Source organism: Mesoplodon bidens (assembly GCF_964165515.1).
Source record: "Mesoplodon bidens genome assembly, chromosome: 2".
Taxonomy (NCBI): Eukaryota; Metazoa; Chordata; class Mammalia; order Artiodactyla; family Ziphiidae; genus Mesoplodon; species Mesoplodon bidens.
Genome location: NC_138177.1, coordinates 110,977,227 through 110,997,230, shown reverse-complemented (window position 1 = coordinate 110,997,230; position 20,004 = coordinate 110,977,227). Strand labels below are relative to the sequence as shown.

The 20,004-nt window shown below is 35.1% G+C and overlaps 1 protein-coding gene across 1 annotated transcript in view; it reads right to left on the bottom strand.

Moving 5' to 3' along the window:
- ZNHIT6 (zinc finger HIT-type containing 6) overlaps nucleotides 1-20,004 on the bottom strand; it is a 55,824-nt gene that overhangs the window by 3,351 nt on the left and 32,469 nt on the right. The window contains exons 7-9 of the mRNA XM_081222821.1: nucleotides 19,340-19,420; nucleotides 17,866-17,943; nucleotides 1,881-2,005 (exon numbers count right to left, since the gene is read on the bottom strand). Of these exons, the coding sequence (XP_081078947.1) occupies nucleotides 1,881-2,005; nucleotides 17,866-17,943; nucleotides 19,340-19,420 (284 nt within the window). The remainder of the gene's footprint in view (nucleotides 1-1,880; nucleotides 2,006-17,865; nucleotides 17,944-19,339; nucleotides 19,421-20,004) is intronic.

The window sequence follows — 20,004 nt, the reverse complement described above, 5'->3', positions numbered from 1 at the left end:
TTTTACTTCATAAGGTTCCAAGTACACTACAAAAGTAGCCTTTTCTTTTTGCTTCATGACAGGAAGCCTTACTTCAATGTGCATTCCTAAACAAGGTGAAAGAGGAACTGTGTGTGCTGTGGTTATTTACACAGACAATGTTTGCTCTGGCTAGTAACCCACATTACTAAACAACTTTCCCTGAAACCAACATTTAGAGAGAGAGAGCTATCTGAATTATATTAAGGAAAAAATAAGGTTTTACACAGCTTTTTAAAAAAGTGAAATTGGTCATTTAGAACTGAAATTTCTAACTTAATTTGAGAAAATAAAAATGGATGTTCTCAAATTGTAAAAAATATAAAGTCAAGAATTAACCTAGGCTTCCTTGGTGGCACAGTGGTTAAGAATCTGTCTGCCAATGCAAGGGACACAGGTTCGAGCCCTGGCCCGGGAAGATCCCACATGCTGCGGAGCAACTAAGCCTGTGCTCCACAACTACTGAGCCTGAGCTCTAGAGCCCGCAAGCCACAACTACTGAGCCCACATGCCAAAACTACTGAAGCCTGTGCACCTAGAGCCCGTGCTCCGCAACAAGAGAAGCCACAACAATGAGAAGCCCCCGTGCCGCAATGAAGAGTAGCCCCCGCTCACCACAACTAGAGAAAGCCTGTGTGCAGCAATGAAGACCCAACACAGCCAAAAAAAAAAAAATCAATCCATTCAAAATGTTAAAAAAAAAAAAAAATTAACCTAAAGATTTAGAGACATATAATTGATTATTAGAAACTTGGTGTGTGCCAATTAAAAATCTGGTTTCACATTGTGGCACTGACAAAATTTTGGCCACTTAGGGAAAAAAAGTAATTCTCCTATTAACTTGCACAAAGAAAAAAAGCTATCATACACACATACAGAGAAGACCTTACAACAAAGCTTACTGCCTATTACAGTCCATAATGATTGTATAACAATAAAACCTGAACCACATATTTCAAAACATATTATTTTAAAAAATAGAGTTCAATCCAATCCAAGGATTCTATGGCCCTCTGGAGTTTGTTACAATGAAACTTGGTCTGTACCTATAACTCTTAGCTGAAAGTGCTATCTAATGGTTTTGAGTTAAGTAAGTAAGCTCTCTCTTTTTAGAAGTAATTTTAAAATTTTATTCATCCACAGAATTTACATACTGAAACATAATTAGCTTAATCAGTAACTGCAGATATGGGTAAGTCACTTTATATACTAACGTTTTACATACAGCATTTCTGGTTTTAATAAATCCTCCCAATTCCATTACTCACCAAGGAGCGGAAAGTATCTACTTTTAAGGAATCACTAAAATGCCAAGGAATATAGCCAAGGAAACAAAATCAGAGAAAGTAAAACCAGTCGGTTTAAAAGAAAGGGAGATAAAGGGTCAAGGCAATGGCACCAGCTTATTCTAAATGCAGTCCAAATTTTAAACACAATGTTCCTTGAAACATTTCCCTTTTCTGTAAGGTAGAATACTAAAAATGTTTTGTAATCTCTCATTTTAGGAATCTCTAAAGAGTTTTAATTAGGGAGTAAATTTATCTGATCATAGGCAGACTGTTACTTGAAGACTATTACCTTAAAAAGACAAAAACACACAAAACTCCCAAAAGGCAAAGTATATCCTTTTACAGCCAGACATTCAAACCGATTCATTCATTTTAAGTTGATAAAAGCTTGCATGCTCTGAAACAGAACAGAAGCAACAGCTCAATCATATGGTTCTTTACAGTATTATCTGTAGTTACAGAGTAAATTCAGTTAAGTGTGTAAGTACAGTGGGAAAATATATAAAGACACTAATGTAATTGCTTCAGTTCACTAGAGTTATTTAAGCATTATGGGAACAAATTTACACTTACCTTGGTGAAGAACTTCCATGTTATTACTGTATTCTTTTAATACCACATGTAATGTTGGGTACTCAATGATCACTTTGTTCCTCAAATTGTCAAGGAGACTTTTGTCAGGATCCATTTCATAATATCTTATAGTAAAAAAGCAAAACAAAAATAAAAAATACCATTTTATTTGAAATTACTTGTAAATAAAATGAGTCCCTTACATTAAAAAATTTTAAATGGTGATGACATTAATTCAACAGTTATTTCCTTATAATATAGTAACTTTACCAAGAAAATCAGGTAAAAGAGCTATTATTATAGAGGTCCTAAAGCTAAATCAAAAGTATATGAAATAATTTGACATTAGGAAAGCTCTAGTCTCGGAAATTCTCAAGTCATTACATAAAAAAAAAAAAGTTTTTTTTTTTTAGTTGATTAAAGTTGCATGCCCCTAGCATTCTCCCTTGCTTGTTTTCTGAGGTAGGAATAAAGGGGTGGAATTTCAGCTGGCTCACCAGGAGCTGCATAAGGGAATGTGTTGGCAAGTGACTATCATGTCACGACAAAGAGGAGAAAGTAGAGAACACCTTCACCAGTGTAGTGCAGAAGTTCTCCAACTTTTTTTCTCCATCTCTACCAATGACAGATGATATTCACATACAAAACATACATCCCAAGGGATGCCAGGCCTGACAGCTGGAACTCCACCCTTTCCCCTTCCACTCAAGAAATTACACTGGAATACCAGTCAGTGATCAAGAGTGAGGTTACCATCGGGATACATATGAATCTGCTGTAATTTTAAAAGTAAATCATACAAACTTTGATATTTCCTAATTAGTGACAAATTATTTGCACCATACCTTGCAGCTGACTCAGACATGCAGCACACTTACTAAGAACTCTTGGTATAGTGATTTCTCTGTGTTCTAAGTCTGTCCTGTGCAATATTTTTCCAATAAGGGAAAGCAGAAGTGCTTAACAAAATGCAAAGCCAAGCCCATTATAAAAACTGATTTCTTTTTAAGAAGTGGGTGACAAATGAGAGGGCTGCAAAACCAAAACTTTACTCCTGTTTGCCTCACCACATGACCCACTCCTGGAATTAAATTCTCCATTTTAGAATCACAGAATATTTTTTATGTGGAAAATAAACTTGAAATGCAAAATATTCCGTTTTCCTAAACCAGCCACCCTCGTGCCCATAGGCCACAGAGTGCATACATTCTTTTCCCTGTGTAATATAATACAGATGTGTTTACAATACTTTAAAAGTGTTCTTCCAGCATTCAAGGATTAAATGCATCACATTTTTTACACATTATATCCCTTTGAAACAAGCAGTGTTTTTTTAAAAAGTTAGCAGTGATTATACAAAAAAGAGAGAGGCTGAATTAGATATAAAAGTATAAAATTAACTTATAAAGTAAAATATAAAGTGGATATAACTAAATTTTTCTTAAGAGAAAGCAAGACTTGAATTTTCAAATAGGAACTTTTCAAGTGGTATCCTACAAACACTTGTAACAACTTATCTTCTGTGCATTTTAACTGACTCATAAGGCTTCTATTAAGAGACATTTCCCAAATCAGGGAATGTTTTCTATCAACACATTTCATTTTTTTCGTAAATAATTTTCAGTGTATACCTAATGTTTTAGGCATTTTATTTCTTTTTAAAATATTAAATCTTCGTTAAGCTTCTCTAGATTTCCAAAGCTGAAACAATTAAAAAAAAAATTCTTCAAAAGCCACATGGTAATCAGAACCTAATATTAATGCTGATATAATACAAAATATGATCCCAGCAGAGGAACATTCAGAGATTCTTAAAAATTACCATGTAATAAGTTATACATTATTTCAATCTTAAAACTGTAATTAATTACACATTTTATTAAAAAAATTGGTCCCTATTTTATGTGCCATGCAGGCTCTGTACAAAGCATTTAGAATGTAAAGATTTATGTAAGAATTTATAATGAATTACTTTAAAATATTTCACTCAAATGCAGTGAAAATCTGGTATGTTGTGTGGTTTTAATGGGAACCACTGAATTTTATTTAGTGTTTACCCGAAGATGTTGTAAACTTCTAATCACAGCAATATTGCTATTGAGTGTCAATAAGCTTCAAGGCCTCAGCTTTCCAGTCTGTCACTTAAAACAGGTCAGACTTCACTAGATAATTTTTAAATGAAATTCTGAATTTCTCTGATTTTTCTACTAGGAGTGGTTACTCTTAGTCTACCATTAATATTTGCCAGTAATTAAGAAGTAAATTATGTAAACTGTTTTATAAAGAAAGGCTATTAAACACAGATGGGGTAACATTGTGTGGACATGGGGTTTAGTTAAAGGAAGCAGTAACTTTTAGTGGTTGCTTGGGTTTGGAGTCTAACACCGAGTTAAAGTCCTGGCTCCATCACTTACTGGTCTGCGATTCTGGACAAGTTACTTGACTCCTCTAGTCCCTAGTTTCCATGCTTGAAAGTGGAGATAACAACAGTTATCATTTCAGAGAGTTATTATGAGGGCTAAATGATAAAACACAGAAACTGTTAGCTCATTTACTTAAGCCAGGAACACAGTTTTACAGTTGTATTTACCTAAAATAACAACGCATTCTTACAGAAACTTTAGTTCAGGACAAAGTCACTGAACTTCTTCAGTAACAAAGAATGGCACTTCTTATGTAAGCACTGAAACACTTATTTGCCTTTTTATGCATTCTGCATTTTAAACGTAGTCTTACAACTTTCCGTATAACTTTCAGTTTCTTATTATTTTATATTACATTTACTTCCAAGAGGTACAACTACGTTGAATCCTCCTGTTTCCATTATCTTGAGGCAAGGTGTAGAGTCCAGCTTGGCATTGCCCAGAACATTTAGGTGTTAGCTCCTTTGCAAGTCATTAAGTCACTGAATCCTAAGGGGCAGCTTCATCTATTTTTGAAATTTTCAGGAACTCTGGTGTTCCCATTAGTAAAAGGGCTCTGCTACCACAAGACAAACTACTTGGGTTTGAAAGAATTAAGATACCAACATTTGTCTTTTATTTTACCCTTAGGGACCCTCTCAGACATTTCCTCTTGTTATTTCACTTGCTTTACTCTCACAGGCTCACTAGCTGACCCTGCTCCAGGCAGCTTCACAGGGGCATTGTAAGGGCAGCATAGCTCAGTAGGCTAAACAGGTGTTACAGTGTTTGACATCATACAAATAAAAGTTGTCTTGATACTCAAGGGTATGCTTTTAATCTTGGCTCTGTTACTAACTTTCAAAGAAACTGGCCAAGTTCTTGAACTTCTTTCTCTGCACTTCATTAGCAAATTAGGATTTATTTTTAACTTCCCATAACTCAAAAGGAGACAGAGAATAAAAAAAAAAGGAGTCACAAACCATTATATTTCCCACCTGATCACTGGCACCCCTTAGATCATCTACCCTTCTACCCCCTAATAAAATACTTAAATTAAATTTGAATATTCTCCAAATTTAACACTCTAATAGCAATCCCTAGGCCACAGAATTTTTTCCACTACAAAATAAGGTCATCTGATGAGGTGATCAAGATCCCTCCAGCTCTAAAATTGTATAAGTTTTGATATTTGTCTGCCAAAGGCAGCACTTAACCAATATTCCTAATAGTCGTTTGTATTTATTTCTTAACTTAGGTTTCTAGGTTAAAAGTGCAACTAACTGATTCCAAATGTACACAGTTGAATCTCTTGCTGTTTAAAAAACTTAACCTTAATATAAATCAGTTTACTGTTATCTGATAGCTAAACGTTTATAAAGTATGGCTCATCTTGGTATTAACTGAATTCAGTAAGGTTCCTGAGTGTATTATAAACTACATGTTTTAGATTCATACTTATCAAATTCCTTTAAAATAAGTAATTTAAAAGTACTAACTAAACTTATTTTAATAGAGCAGAAAGAGAACAGGTTAAGTGAACAAACTAGCTTCTAAAATCCAAATGAAAAGGAAGAAAGAAACCAGATTGTTAATGAAGACCCAGAATAGGAGAAAAAAGATACATACATTCAAACTAAAACATATAAATCAAACTAAGTACAGGGGTCAGAGAGTTTTTTAACTCTTCTGTTTACAAGTAAAAGGTATTATTTAAAATTCCTCCAAATACTCCTGTGTGACAATTTTTGCAACTCAGACTGTCCCCATCACATTAGAAGTAGATTGTGTCAAAGTTAAATTTTTTCTTACCTAATTTCTCTAGTTTTCATATTAAAAAAATAACAGTAACTGAATTAGTGGTTTGCTGCACTTTGTTTTGGGATTTTTATGTAATTTATGTAAATGTGTAAATGAGGGCTCCACATGCTTGACCTGGGGCACCAGTCATGAGTGGGGTAGCGCAGACACATGCCTCCATTCAGAAAGCTCTATGGGTCAGAAATGCGCTGGTAGATGATCCCATCTATTGATGACACAAAAGGTATGGGATGCGGTGAAATAAAGTGACTAATTACACATTTTAAAACATGCTTTAAAGAGGGCCTTACAAGGCTTTTGTTCTAGGTGCTATTTGTTCAGGCTTTCCTTATCTTCACCAGTAAGCTCAATTACTTTTAAATCCAGAAGGCTTGGGTTCCAATCTTATCACAGGTCCTTAGAAGCTGTGACTCCTCAAGGGTACTCAGTTTTCCTCATCAGTATAATGATGGAAAGGTTATCTACTCATCAGCTAGCTTGTAAAGATTAAATGTAACAGGTGAAAATGTTTCTAAAGTGTAACTTGCCAAACTGATATTAGTAATAAGACTTTATACTTCAAAGGTAATTTAGCACCTTTAGCAGGGAAATAACATACTTATCAGGGATTATCTTCATGATCTATATGATGGACTAGTTAGTAGAAAAAGCATGAACTTTGAAGCCAAAAAGACCTGAGTCCAAATCCAGGCTTTGTAACTGTAGCTTGGTTTCTTTGGGCTAAGTCAATTTCTCAGAGCCTAAGATTCCTATCTTGTGAAGTAGAGATATAGTATGTACTTCATTAGAATTAATGAATGTGAAAATGTGAACAGTGCCTAGCTTCATTAATCAATCAATTCCTCAAATATTTATTTAGTGTCTACCCTTACAGATAGTCTGCTAGGTAATGGAAGTTCATAGAAATAAACCCCACATTTTATTGGGAGTGCCGGTCAACAATCACATTTCATAAGGACAAGCATCAGGACAGAAATCTAAAGCTAAGTAGATACTCAATAAACCTTCTTTCTTGTCCCTTATTCACCTCCAAATGTTCTTTCAAATATTATAGTGCCTATAATATCTAGGCACTTCATTTGCTGACTCTAGCTCTCCTCCTCCTTAATTGGTTCTTAAAATCCCTCCTCCTCCATGGATTTTCTCCTAATTAACACAGGAAATTTTAATTAGCCTTACTCTTATTAACAAAACATATGCTTCCTCTGGTGCTAGACTAAATGCAGGAGTCTGATCAGTACAGACTCTTACATTTTCAATCTTTATTAGGAAGTATCACTTTGGAAAATATGATCAGGTTCCTCAAAAAAACTTTTGCTTAAATGTTAGTTAAATAGTTCATGAATTAACTACACCACAGAATTATATTATTTTAGAGTTAGAAAGAACTTAATCTACTTTTTTTTGTCTTCCAGGTGAGGGCACTGAAGCCCTGAGAAGTATCTTACTCAGGGTTGCTCAAGGAGATGCAGAGTTAGGACTGTAAAGCCAATCTTTTGAGTTCTTCACTCAACTCTTTGCTTGTTTGCTTATTCCTCACTCAACACATATTTACTGAGGGAGGTCTACCATGTACCAGATGCTGTTCTAGGAACTGGGAATACAATGGTGAACTATTAGGTATTCACTAGAGATGAAAAGATGAAGGCTTTCTAGGAAGAAAGTACCTATACAAGGTAGAGGATATGGGAATACACAGAGAATTCATACAGTTTTGGTATGTATAAATTTCAGTGAGAGGTCTGGTTGAAAAGGTAAAGCACTTTGGCTAAAATGAAGTATCTGAATCACCTAGAAATTTCAATTAATTATGTCATTACTCTCTCTGAAGAGTATATAAAGTTAGATATAAATTATTATGTAACATAACTAGAATGGATAAATTTAGTGGATTAACATTAAGTGGAGGGTTAAAATTTATTTTCCAAGTTTTTAGAGAAAACTCTCATTTTATATTTTACATAATTCCCTTAATCAATAATCAAAATAGTACATATCTGAAATGAGATCATTACTATGGAAATTGTAGTCTTTATAATCTGTTAAGAATTTGACCATCATATCACTTTGGATCTACTTTTCATTACTGCCTCTCAAATTAAATTTCTCAAGTTCACAGCAGCTGAAACTTCACTCACCCAGCTCTGCCAACTAGTAGAGCTTCAGCTTCCCTAGAGCTACCTAAGAGTAAACTTCCCTAGAGCTAAGTTTACAAGTCTTATCATAAAACTGCCTCAAGCAGAATGCCACATATGAAACCCATTCCATCACTGGATGTGTGATCTATGAGATGATAAAAGTATTTAGCACCCTGCTCTACATATTTTCTTTATGTGTGTGGACATTCTTCAGGTTGATTCTAACATTTTCTAGTCCTTAAATGATACCTTGCTTCCATTGTTCTAGAGTCTATGTCCAAAATGTGGCCAAAGGTTAAGACCATTTTGAGCATGTACTCATCCTGATCTTGATTCTCACTTTGGAAAACAATCAATAATCCCAAAGAGGGATAACAAAGAACTGGGGTTGGGTTCCACATAATCTAAGAACATGCACTGTGGTCATTTAGGGCGCTGAGAGGCATGTGCTATATTGCAAAGGCTTTGGAGAGAGGTGGGCATAGGTTTGGATCTAGGCTTCACCAGTTAATGGTTACAAAGCTGCAGTCAGGGCTCTCCGTGCAACTAAACATATTTATAATGTATAATGTATGTACAGCGTAACATAATTATAATATATATAAAATGCTTAACAAAGTATGTGAAATACAGTAGAAGACATTCAATAAGAGGGTGTCATTAGAACTTCCCTGGTGGCGCAGTGGTTAAGAATCCAGTTGCCAATGCAGGGGACACGGGTTCGAGCCCTGGTCCGGGAAGATCCCACATGCCGTGGAGCAACTAAGCCCGTGTGCCACAACTACGGAGCCTGCGCTCTAGAGCCCATGAGACACAACTACTGAGCCTACGTGCTGCAACTACTGAAGCCCGTGTGCCTAGAGCCTGTGCTCCGCAACAAGAGAAGCCACCGCAGCAAGGAGCCTGCGCACCACAACGAAGAAAGCCCGTGCACAGCAACGAAGACCCAACACAGCCAAAAATAAATAAATAAATATATATATTAAAAAAGTATATATATATATTAAAAAAAGAGGGTGTCATTAATACTTATTATGTTCCATAAAGACATCCATCAGCCTCTAGATTTAACCCCGATTTTAAATGACCCTTGCAGCAAACATTTTTTTGTGTGTGTATTTGGCAAAACTTATTCAGGTTCTTCACACTTTTCTGCTTATACCTAACCTAAAATAATTTCAGAAAACAATGACACCTTTGTACATTTTAAAACAGACATCTGAAATTTCATTTAACTTCTTTACTCACAAGTTAAAATAGATATAAAGAACATAATTTATGGTGTAGTGAAAATATTGATGGTTTAGAATGAAAATGTTACATCACTCTTATAAAAATTCACTAGAATCTAAGTAAAATGGGAATGGTAACAGTATCATCAATTTAGAAACTGTATGAACAAGTTCTTCCTTAATAGTTAGAAATCTTTTATAGTTTCCTTTTCTCCTTGATTGTATTTCCATTCCAATTCTCCACAGAATTTTATCCTAAATAATGATACATTTATGCTTGAAAATCTTTTACTTATAGCCCAATCACACTTCTCTGTAACAAAAATGTGTATGTAAGCTAAAAATTTAATTTTATTATCTATGACCTTAAGGCTTTAAATGTTAACATTTCTTCTGGATTGAATAATTATTATTAGTACAAAACTGATCAAAACACAAATATATTACAAACATTTATAGTAAAACTTTACTGGAAATGCATTTCTTAATGTGATGGGTGAGTGCTGATGATGGCATCTTCTACTACATGCAAGGCTGTTTACAACTAACTCTTAGATTAAGTGATTTCCCCCATTTATCTCTGCAGAACTCATTACTAGAATTAAATTCCAGAAGGAAAGCAAAAGAAAGTTTAAGTAATCTCATCTAGAGAGCACACTGCTGTTATTCACTAACCCTTCCTTCATCACAGTTATTTTCAAGGGATCTAACTAAAAGGCAGAAATGGTCTCTGGCTATTTACATAAGACAAGGCATCTGAAAGTAGTTAATGCTGTTCTTAGAAATTCTGGAATTCCTTTAATGTTCTCTGACATATATTTAATTCTGTACCATTATTATCAAAATAATCTTAACTTCCAAGGTCTTCAGTTCTAATGGCAGGATATTTTTTTAAAAAATCCTAACTTTTAACATATATATTATAAATTTCCTATTTAGAGTATCTTTAAATATACTTTTCAATCATTCTCTGTAAGCCTGAAATGAGTTAATTTTCTACTTCCAGTTCAATTAGGCAAAGGGTACAGACTAGTATCTTTAAGGATGTAGAAATTTGACTTCAAAAATTCATCCTAATATTAAATGACATATTTCTTTACACAACTTCAACAACTCAACTGAATAAACATCTACCAAATATTTGTTATACAGAAAACATGTTAGACACTTGTATGGGATTCAAAAATGTCCTCAAGGATTTTCATCCTCGGCAGTGTTTCTCAAAGTGTGGTCCCAGGGATAACTTATATCAGGGTCCCTCAGGAGGCAGAGACTTTAACAAATGCAGGTTTCTGGGTACTAGGTAAGACTGACTGAACCAAAAACTCCGAGGGTGGGCTGAAAATCGACATTTTCATCTGTCCTAGATAATTATGATGGACACTGAAATCTGAGAAGCAATGTTCTGAGAAAAGAAATACAGGTTAAATGATCTTGAAGAGATGCTTATGGTAAGGTAGCAAAATTGGCCAGTAGGGGTATGGGCTAGGTGAAAAGCAAGGAGAGACCTGGTAGGACTACGAGGTGAGGCAGGCAAGAGACTAGACTCTTAAATCAACAAGGCTGAGAGGTGGTATCGTGCAGGCAGAGTTGAGATTCTAGGAAGTCAGAATCTGAGCAAGTAATGTGAACTGGGAGGTCACTCTGCTTTAAGGCAGAAGGGGGTCTTTGCTTGCTGGTGGGTGGGTGTTAGCAAAAGTCAAAAAGACGTCAGGTGGGTCTTACTTGAAGCCTTTAGAGAAACCAATTTATCTAAAAGGGCGTAGGAAAAAGTGTCTTACCTCTTAACTTCAGAGTCAATAATTTTTAAATATTTCATGTTACAGATCCAAAGAAAGTAAAGTAACCTCAGTTTTTTATTTAAAAAAAATCCTCTCAGCACGGAAATAAAATTATCCAAGAGAAATAGCTCATTCTTTTGCTGGTTGCCTTTTTTAAAAAAAGAAAAAAGTGTTCCAAAATTATTAACTACAACCAGCACAGCAGGAAACAACTAATAGAACCTGCAAGTACAATAGGGTAGTCCCCCCAGAAAGAGTAATAATCTTCTGTGATGTTCATGAAATCAAAGCTTAGATAAAGCTTTAATTTGGCTTGGGTTTAAAGTCTCAACTCTTGGCTCTATATGCCAATTTTTGGAAGTAGAGTAAAGGCAACTGGTCTGTGCATCAATCAAAATCTGACATGCAAAGATGCTCGTGTTTTCCACGGGTCACCTGCTATGCCATATGTATTAAACACATATCTATTGTAACATTACCACACACCTATCTCCCATCCTTGACTGTAAGCATCTTGAGGGCTAGTGTTTTAGATGTCTATGTGTTGTTCCTTGTGCTTAGTGCTGTGCTGGCACATGGAAGGTGCTCAATGAATATTATCTGAATAAATGAAAAATAAAGACTTGATCAATCTTTTTTTTTTGGAATTCTTGAATTTTATTTATTTTTTATACAGCAGGTTCAAGACTTGATCAATCTTAACCCATTGATAGTTTAGGTCAAGGTTACATATCAGAAAGCCTGTTCTCTGAACAGGTGCTACATTTTCTGAAGAAACTTTAATTAATTAATTAATTAACTATTTAATGGACTGCGAAGACTTTAATTTATTTTTATTTATTTATTTTTAACTTTTTATTTTATATTGGAATATAGCCAATTGCCAATGTTGTGATAGTTTCAGGTTCAGAGCAAAGCGACTCAGCCATACATATACATGTATCCGTGAAGAAACTTTAAATTATACTTGGTAGTTTTAATAATCTCTCTCTCTCTCTCTTTCATTTTACATATTGAGAATTGAAGCCTGCAGGAATTGGCAAACTATGGTCAGCAGGCCAAATCCTGCCCATTGTCTGTTTTTGTAAATAAAGTCTTACAGTCATGCCCATTCATTTATGTATTGACTATAGCTGTTTATGTGCTACAGTGGTGGACTGACAACTGCAACTGTATGGCCCACAAGGCCAAAAATATTTACTGTCTGGCCATTTGCAAAAAAGCTGTCCGAACCCTGCTTTAGAGTATTAAAGTGGTATCAACACCTAGCACATAGCAGGCACACATATTTTAAGTACATTAGTACACTACTTATTAAAAAAATTAAAACTGAATTCCTATTATGGGGAAGTCACTGACTCAGCACTGCAGGAAATATAAAGATGAAGATGCCTAAGGCAGCCACTGTCTTCAAAAGGGAGTTTATCATCATATGGGATGTTTTATTGGGATAAAATATAAGAGAGGATTGCAGGAACCTATGAGAAGTTTTTGAGGCTCAAAGGATAAGGATTACATCCAGGTGGGGGGAAGGGATAGGCTCCACTGTAGACACTGATAAACAATAATCTTCTCAAAAGAATGGAGAGAACATACAGAAGGCTCATATGGAGGCCGACCACGTAAGGCAGGGTGGTGAGGGAGAAGTGAAAGATGGCTCTAAGGTCATATGCCTTGCTTACAAGAAGAATGACAGTGCCAATAACAAGGAATGACTGTCAACATTTATTGACTGTTTACTAGATGTCAGGTACATCAGCAGTCCATTTAATCCTCATTTAAAACAACACACACAGAAACACACACTAGGAACAAATGGATGTGGTGTGATGAGATCTAAACATGTTGAGTTTAAGATTTAATGAGATGTGTAAGTGAAGATACGTGCAAACTAAGATTTGAAGTCTGGGAGAAGGGTTGAAAATATCTCTAGATTTCGGAGTCATTTGTACAGAGATAACAGTTGATGACATCTTAAATAAAGTAGCCCCTGAAGCTTCATACTCTTCCAATACTAATTTATGTCAAAAGAAATGTAAACTAACATGATTGGGTATCTGCCCCCTTGTGGTTAGTGGTGAGTGACCTGTTGGGAGCATAGCTAAGATTGAACTTAGAGTACTTCCCAGAAGTATAAGAAATCATTTGGCTGAAAGAAGCCATTATTTTTCAAAAAGTAATGCGTTGGGCTACCCTGGTGGCACAGTGGTTGAGAGTCCGCCTGCCGATGCAGGGGACACGGGTTTGTGCCCTGGTCCGGGAAGATCCCACATGCCGTGGAGCAGCTGGGCCCGTGAGCCATGGCCGCTGAGCCTGAGCATCCGGAGCCTGTGCTCCGCAACGGGAGAGGCCACGACAGTGAGAGGGCCGCGTACCGCAAAAAAAAAGTAATGCTTAAGTCAACTGCCAGCCACACAGAACTTTTTATTTTAAACAGATTTCCTCCTTTTATTGATACTAAGAAAAGTAATTTCTAGGATTAAAACAACAAAAACTCTTACATTCATTGAGTCAACTCAGCAAGATGTTGACCTAAATGTTGCAACTTGTAATACATGAATAATACATATTTACTGAGAGTGATTTGCTATGTGCCTGGCACCATACTAAGTAGCTGACATGCATTATCTGAAAGCAATCTTCACAACAGTGCAATACCTTTGTCTTGATCCCCACTTTCAGATGGGAAAACAGAAACTTAGTAACTTTCCAAGGTCTGCATCAAATTTATAACATTATTTCAAATTTATAGAAAATCTACTTTGATGTAGGTTTTTGGATAAGAGCAAAAAGGTTATTTTGGAACATCTCATAATTTGTGTTAGGTTTGAGAAGTAGTGATTTAATAAATTTAGTATTTGTAATGGTAAAACTTTTGGTCTACAAAGTCTAACCTGGAACCTCTTAAAGTAAAATAAGGTCTACTTCTCCACAGATTATGTATTCTGGAAGGATTTACTATTTCTTGTTGGAATGTGATATAATCTTACTCTGAAGGGAGCTTAGTAATAAGGGATTAGTATGGAAAGGCCATTCTTTTTGAAAATAACGTTCGAGAAAATGATGCCACTTCTACTTGAAACTCAATGTGCCCTAAGCCTCTCCAGGTCTTACCTTCATCTCTCAGAAGACAGATCCATGCCAGGTACCCCAGTCACCTTTACTTCATGTCTGTTTTCTCCGCTACAACAGAACTGTACCCTACTCAGTCTTGTATAAACCCCAATTTTTATTTATATGCCTAGGAGAGTAAATGTGCTTAATTAATGGCTTTTGAGTAAGTTTGGAAAGAATCATCCCGCAATAGCTTAAACCACATCTTTATCAAAATCAGGATCTTATATAAACATCAAAACAGCAAAGTAAACATAAAAAAGAGAAAATGTATCTGAATTTCTTCATGAAAAATAAATGATTCCGGGCTTCCCTGGTGGTGCAGTGGTTGAGAGTCTGCCTGCCGATGCAGGGGACATGGGTTTGTGCCCCGGTCTGGGAAGATCCCACATGCCGCGGAGCGGCTGGGCCTGTGAGCCATGGCCGCTGAGCCTGCGTGTCCGGAGCCTGTGCTCCACAGCAGCAGAGGCCACAACAGTGAGAGGCCCGTGTACCACAAAAAAATAAAATAAAAATAAAAAATAAATAAATGATTCCATTAATAAGTAAAATATAGGTCTAAAATTCAATAGATTTGAAAAATTACAATTAAAGGGACAGTATCGAAGCTGGGAGTATTCTAACTTGTCAGTAATAACTTAAGTTAGCAGCAATACAATGGCTGTCTCTGATGGTGCCTGGTGTTACCAACATAGGCTTTTCTGCTTCAAAACACTCATTTACTTTCTGAGAACAGAAAGCTGGTGAGAAATGATGTAGCAAGAGGGTACCTTACATGAATTCTCCTCCACTGGGAATGTAAGCTCCACAGAGACAGGAATGGTTTTGCTTGCTGCTATCAGCCTAACGTCTTGAACAACACCTGGACCACAATGGGTACTAAGTGTTTGCTGAATGAATGAATGGATTTACTTAAGAAGACATATTTACTTTTAGAAGAAGATACAAATTCAAACCCTGTGTATTCTGGAAAGAAAACTCTGAAATAGATCAGCAACAAATTCTTTAGAGTTAGACATACATTCTATGATCACCTAAACCTAAAAATAAAAGTTGTATATGGCAAAGCTAAAGCCTGGGAAACACTTAAGATTGCTCTAGCTGATCAGGTATATCATGGGACAATTGTCATAAACCCTTCAAGAATGGAAAACACAACCACTGGAAATTGGCAATACCAAGTATTTGGTAAAAAGACTCTACTCTGAAGTTACTGGAATGCTATAAATCATATGATACATTTAAAATCAGAAAGCCACAAGGAAAATACATGGTTCTACCTTCTAAGTACTTCTCAGGAAATAATAAAATCCTCCTTATCTTAAATTAGAAGCCCACATTTTATAACCTATAATAATCTTACTTAGATGTTCTCTGAATGTACTTTCCTTTAATGATGTAACTATGATTAAGCATACAATCAAGTGTGAATGCTCATCTTAGCCCATCTATGAATGTACTATCTGGTGAACACTGGTTTAAAAATCTTTAATTTAAAAAAATCTATTTCTAAATGTATCTCCATAGTATCTACTTTCATTATTCATAATTAGAAAATCCTAATAAAACTGGGAAGTCTTGTAGAAATTAGGATAACTATACCTTAAGGCTGACTGAACAGTCAGAAATATAAGGATGTACCTTACTCCAACTTAGGTCCACCTTCATGACAAAAGCTACCTCAATTGGAGTTTCTAACATTATTATTGCCTTAAAGTGATAATATCACTAGTCAAAGTTAAATAGGGTGGCAATTTTTAAGTACAAAATTCTTAGATCTTGGTTGTAAACTTCTGCTTCCTCTTCTTTGATGGTATTTTCATATATCATTGAGTTCAAGTAAACAACTCAAATGGGGAAATCTGGAGGACATGTTTTCTACACAGATGAGGTAAAGTCAGAGTACTTATGTTACTAAGTTTGGCTCAGGTTTAGTAACAAAACAGCCTATTCTAGGTATTCCTTAAAGTCAATACCACTTATCTTTTACTTTATTAATCTATCATTCCCTCCCCTTTGGGGATTAAGAAGGTTAACCCAAGGCCCAACCAAAGTCCTTTTTGGGTTCCTAAAGAAGGAAAGTCATAAAATAAGAGAAAGTAAAGGACCTTAAAGGGACATGAAGCCCAGAAAAGTTGAGTGTCTAGAATTATGTCATCTGATCTTCACTGCAGTATGCTCCTTTAACCTTTTTTTTGGTGAAGGTTTATCCTCTTTGGTTCTTTGTTAAAATAAAACCTACCAGTCTTATTAGTATCCTCCTGTGTTCTGGTCTTTCTGTGTTCTGATTTCCTTCTATGCAACTGCCCAAAACAGTTTTACCAACTGCTCCCCTCTGGGTCATGTCATGCTGCATGCATTTCTGCCACTCTCCTAGAAAACCCTGTCTCCTAGGACAAGCTGAGATCACCATTCCCTTTCCCTCTTCGTAGATTTACAGTACATATTTCCAAGTCAAAAGTGAATGCTATCTGGGCCTATGCAGTCTGTCCTATATTATAAACTTTAAAATATTCTGTATCCTACATTTACCTTTTATCACATACAACTTTGGTTTCCTTGAATTTTAGAAGAAGATGTTTTTTAAGAATCCATTTATCTTCTGTAGTAGTAATAGTAATAGTAGAAATAATAAAAGCACGCACTTATCATGTGCTAAATAATCATCTTAATCTCTCATGATAATCTGATTATCATCACCTCCAGTTTAGAGATGCGGAAATGAAGGCAAGTTAGGCTATGTAATTTACTCAAGTTAACATAACTGGAAGCAGGCAGAGCTGGGATTCAAACCCAGATCTGCTTTCACAGCCTGGATGCTAACATCTCTAAGCTCTACTAGCAGATGAGACCAATCCTATCTAGTCTGAACTGGATCTAGTAGTTTTGTTAATGAAACGATGGAAGACAGGGAAAAAGCATCACAGATATTAAATATCAGGGTTTTGCAATTCAGTGTAATGACACATAACTGCAGACACTGCAGTGACTCTCAGAGATCTTTTAGTGTAGTCTACTTCATCATTCCATTAATGAAGGAACAGGGAGCCCAGTGATATTAAAACTCTCAAATCACATAGTTTGTTAGAACCTGGCTTTCTTCACATTTCTATGTAGAGTTCTTTCCACTGTGATATATACAATGGTCAGTTCATCACAGGAATTTTTTATTTCCAAAAGCAAAAACTTGAACTTTGGAACTCTGCTGTACAGAATATTTCTTGAAATAAGTTAAAATGGGATTTAAAAATCTTTCAGTTGCACATGATGTTACTTTAAAATATTCTAACCAGGGTGATTTTTCAATTGAATTTATCCTGTATTATGGTAAGTGTGATTATTTAAAAATTTTAATTTGAAGGTCATTTTTAAAAGCCTAGGCTTTGTTGATTGCCAGATAATTAGTATAATAACTAGCCACTTAAGCTAAGCAAGCTACTTAATTATATTACAGAATTAGAAAACATTTAAAGAAATGGAGAGGGAAGCAATTTTACCTTACTAAATTTTGCTGCATATTTTCTACCTTCATTAAAATTCGGACCCCAGTCTGAGAGTGAATGTAGGCTTTCAACCTGAAATAAAAATGTCATATTAAAGGAAGCAAAACTGATTTTCAGTGTATTTTAAACTTGTGCCTATGGAAACTAAGCATCTATGAGTTGTTAATAATAATACTTAAAATTTATCTATCCAAGCACAGAAAAGGTGTTAAAGATATTTTTCAACCAAGGATCTGTTTTAAAAATTACCTTTCTTCTCTCTGTACAGATTAATCTTGCTAATTTATTTATTTTTTAAAAATGTATCCAATTTGGTGGCAGGTATTTTGTCTTATTGTTAAATATATGACCAGCGATAACAATTAGATTATCGGTAATAAGAGGAAAAGAAACTCAACTCTGGTAGCGGTCCCAGAGACACCACTTGATATGTGACATGGATTTGTTTGAGTCTGGGCACCACTTTCTATGAAAAGTAGAAGATAAGATTTAACTAGACCTGAATCAGACACTTCAGAATCCACCCAGTTTCAAATTTTAACCAAACCAAGTATTCATAACCTAAGCAGGTATCACCCGGTGAAAAGAAATTCCTGCTCAGAAACACGAATAATTCACATATTAATAGTTTCCTTTTTTGAGTGCTGCTTACTATGTGCTAGACTCTGTACTAGAACTGTATATATGTAATTTTTTACAAGCTTCGTAACAACTCTATCTAGTAAACATCATCATTCTCATTTTACTGATGGAAAAAATTAAGGTCCAGAAGTAAGTTGGTTCCTGATCACATAGTTAATAAGGGACAGAATTAGCTACTCTAACCCAGATATTCATAACTGAATCTTTCCACTATGCTATGTTAACCATTTTTGTCCATGGTATGTTTCTGGACAGGAGGCAGAGTGTGTATTACTCAGTTTTATGAAGACTTGGCTGAAATAGGATTTCCTGTCTTTAACTACTTGGAAACTCAATTTTCAGAGTTTTTAGTTCAACTGTGAAAGGCAGTTTAGTTTAAGGGGTAAGAGTACAGACTCTGACTCCAGACCACCTGGATTTGAATCCTAGCTTCCCTACTTATTAGCCATGTGAAGTCACTTAACCACTTTAAGGCTCAGTTTCCCCATCTGTAAAATAGATATAACGGCAATAATCTACCTTAAAGGGTTATTGTGAGGATTAAAAGAATTAATACATTTATTATTATAAGCGTCAAAGAGTAGTATCTGGAATGCAGCAAACAGTGTTAAGTACTGCTGTTATTACTATAACCAAAATCCTCACCCAGAGCATCATCTCTGACCGACAAAGCCTTGAGTACACACCAAGGAAATGGGACAGAAAGTAAGCAGTACGGAAACATTATACTCTAATAAAGACATGGCTTTATTTAATAAATATGCATATAGTAAATATCTCAACATTTTTAATAATTTCAGAAAGTTACATGATTTTTGAAACATACCTTTGACGAATTACAGGATCAGACTTTTCAGGATCAATGTAAGGTCTTAGGATTTCATTAATAGTTTTATCATCTGATACTCTTCCCAACAAAAACAAAAACAAAACTTATTACTTATAATTTTCTATTAAAGGTGTTAATTTAGAATTACTAAATATTGTGGCTTAAAAAAATAACTGAACACGGACCTTTTATTTTAGTCTTGGCAAAATATAATATCCTTTTAAGCAAAAATTACTTAGAAAAAAAGCTCAGAAACACTTCTTGGACACATTTAACAAGTCTTAAAAATAATATTTTGAGAAGCTCCCTATAAATCAATTATAATAATACAAAGCCTCATTTAACACACTTCTGTGTTCAAAGATGAAAAGAAAGATATCACGGTGAAATAGATTTGAAAGTTGCAGAAATCAAAAATCTGAAAAAAAGGTTTCAGATGATGCTAGTTTCAGTGCATGTTCAAGTTTATTTATTCTAAATCATAAGACCAGGTTAAAAAATTGATACTACTCTCCCTGGAAACAAAGCATTTTAGGTTTACCAAATTTCCTGTATGTATGCATGCATATTGTTTTATACTATAAAGCTGTAGAAACAAAATTAAGACACTGTTTTGAACTAGCAATTTTCCTTAATCATTTATACATATTCATATACACTAC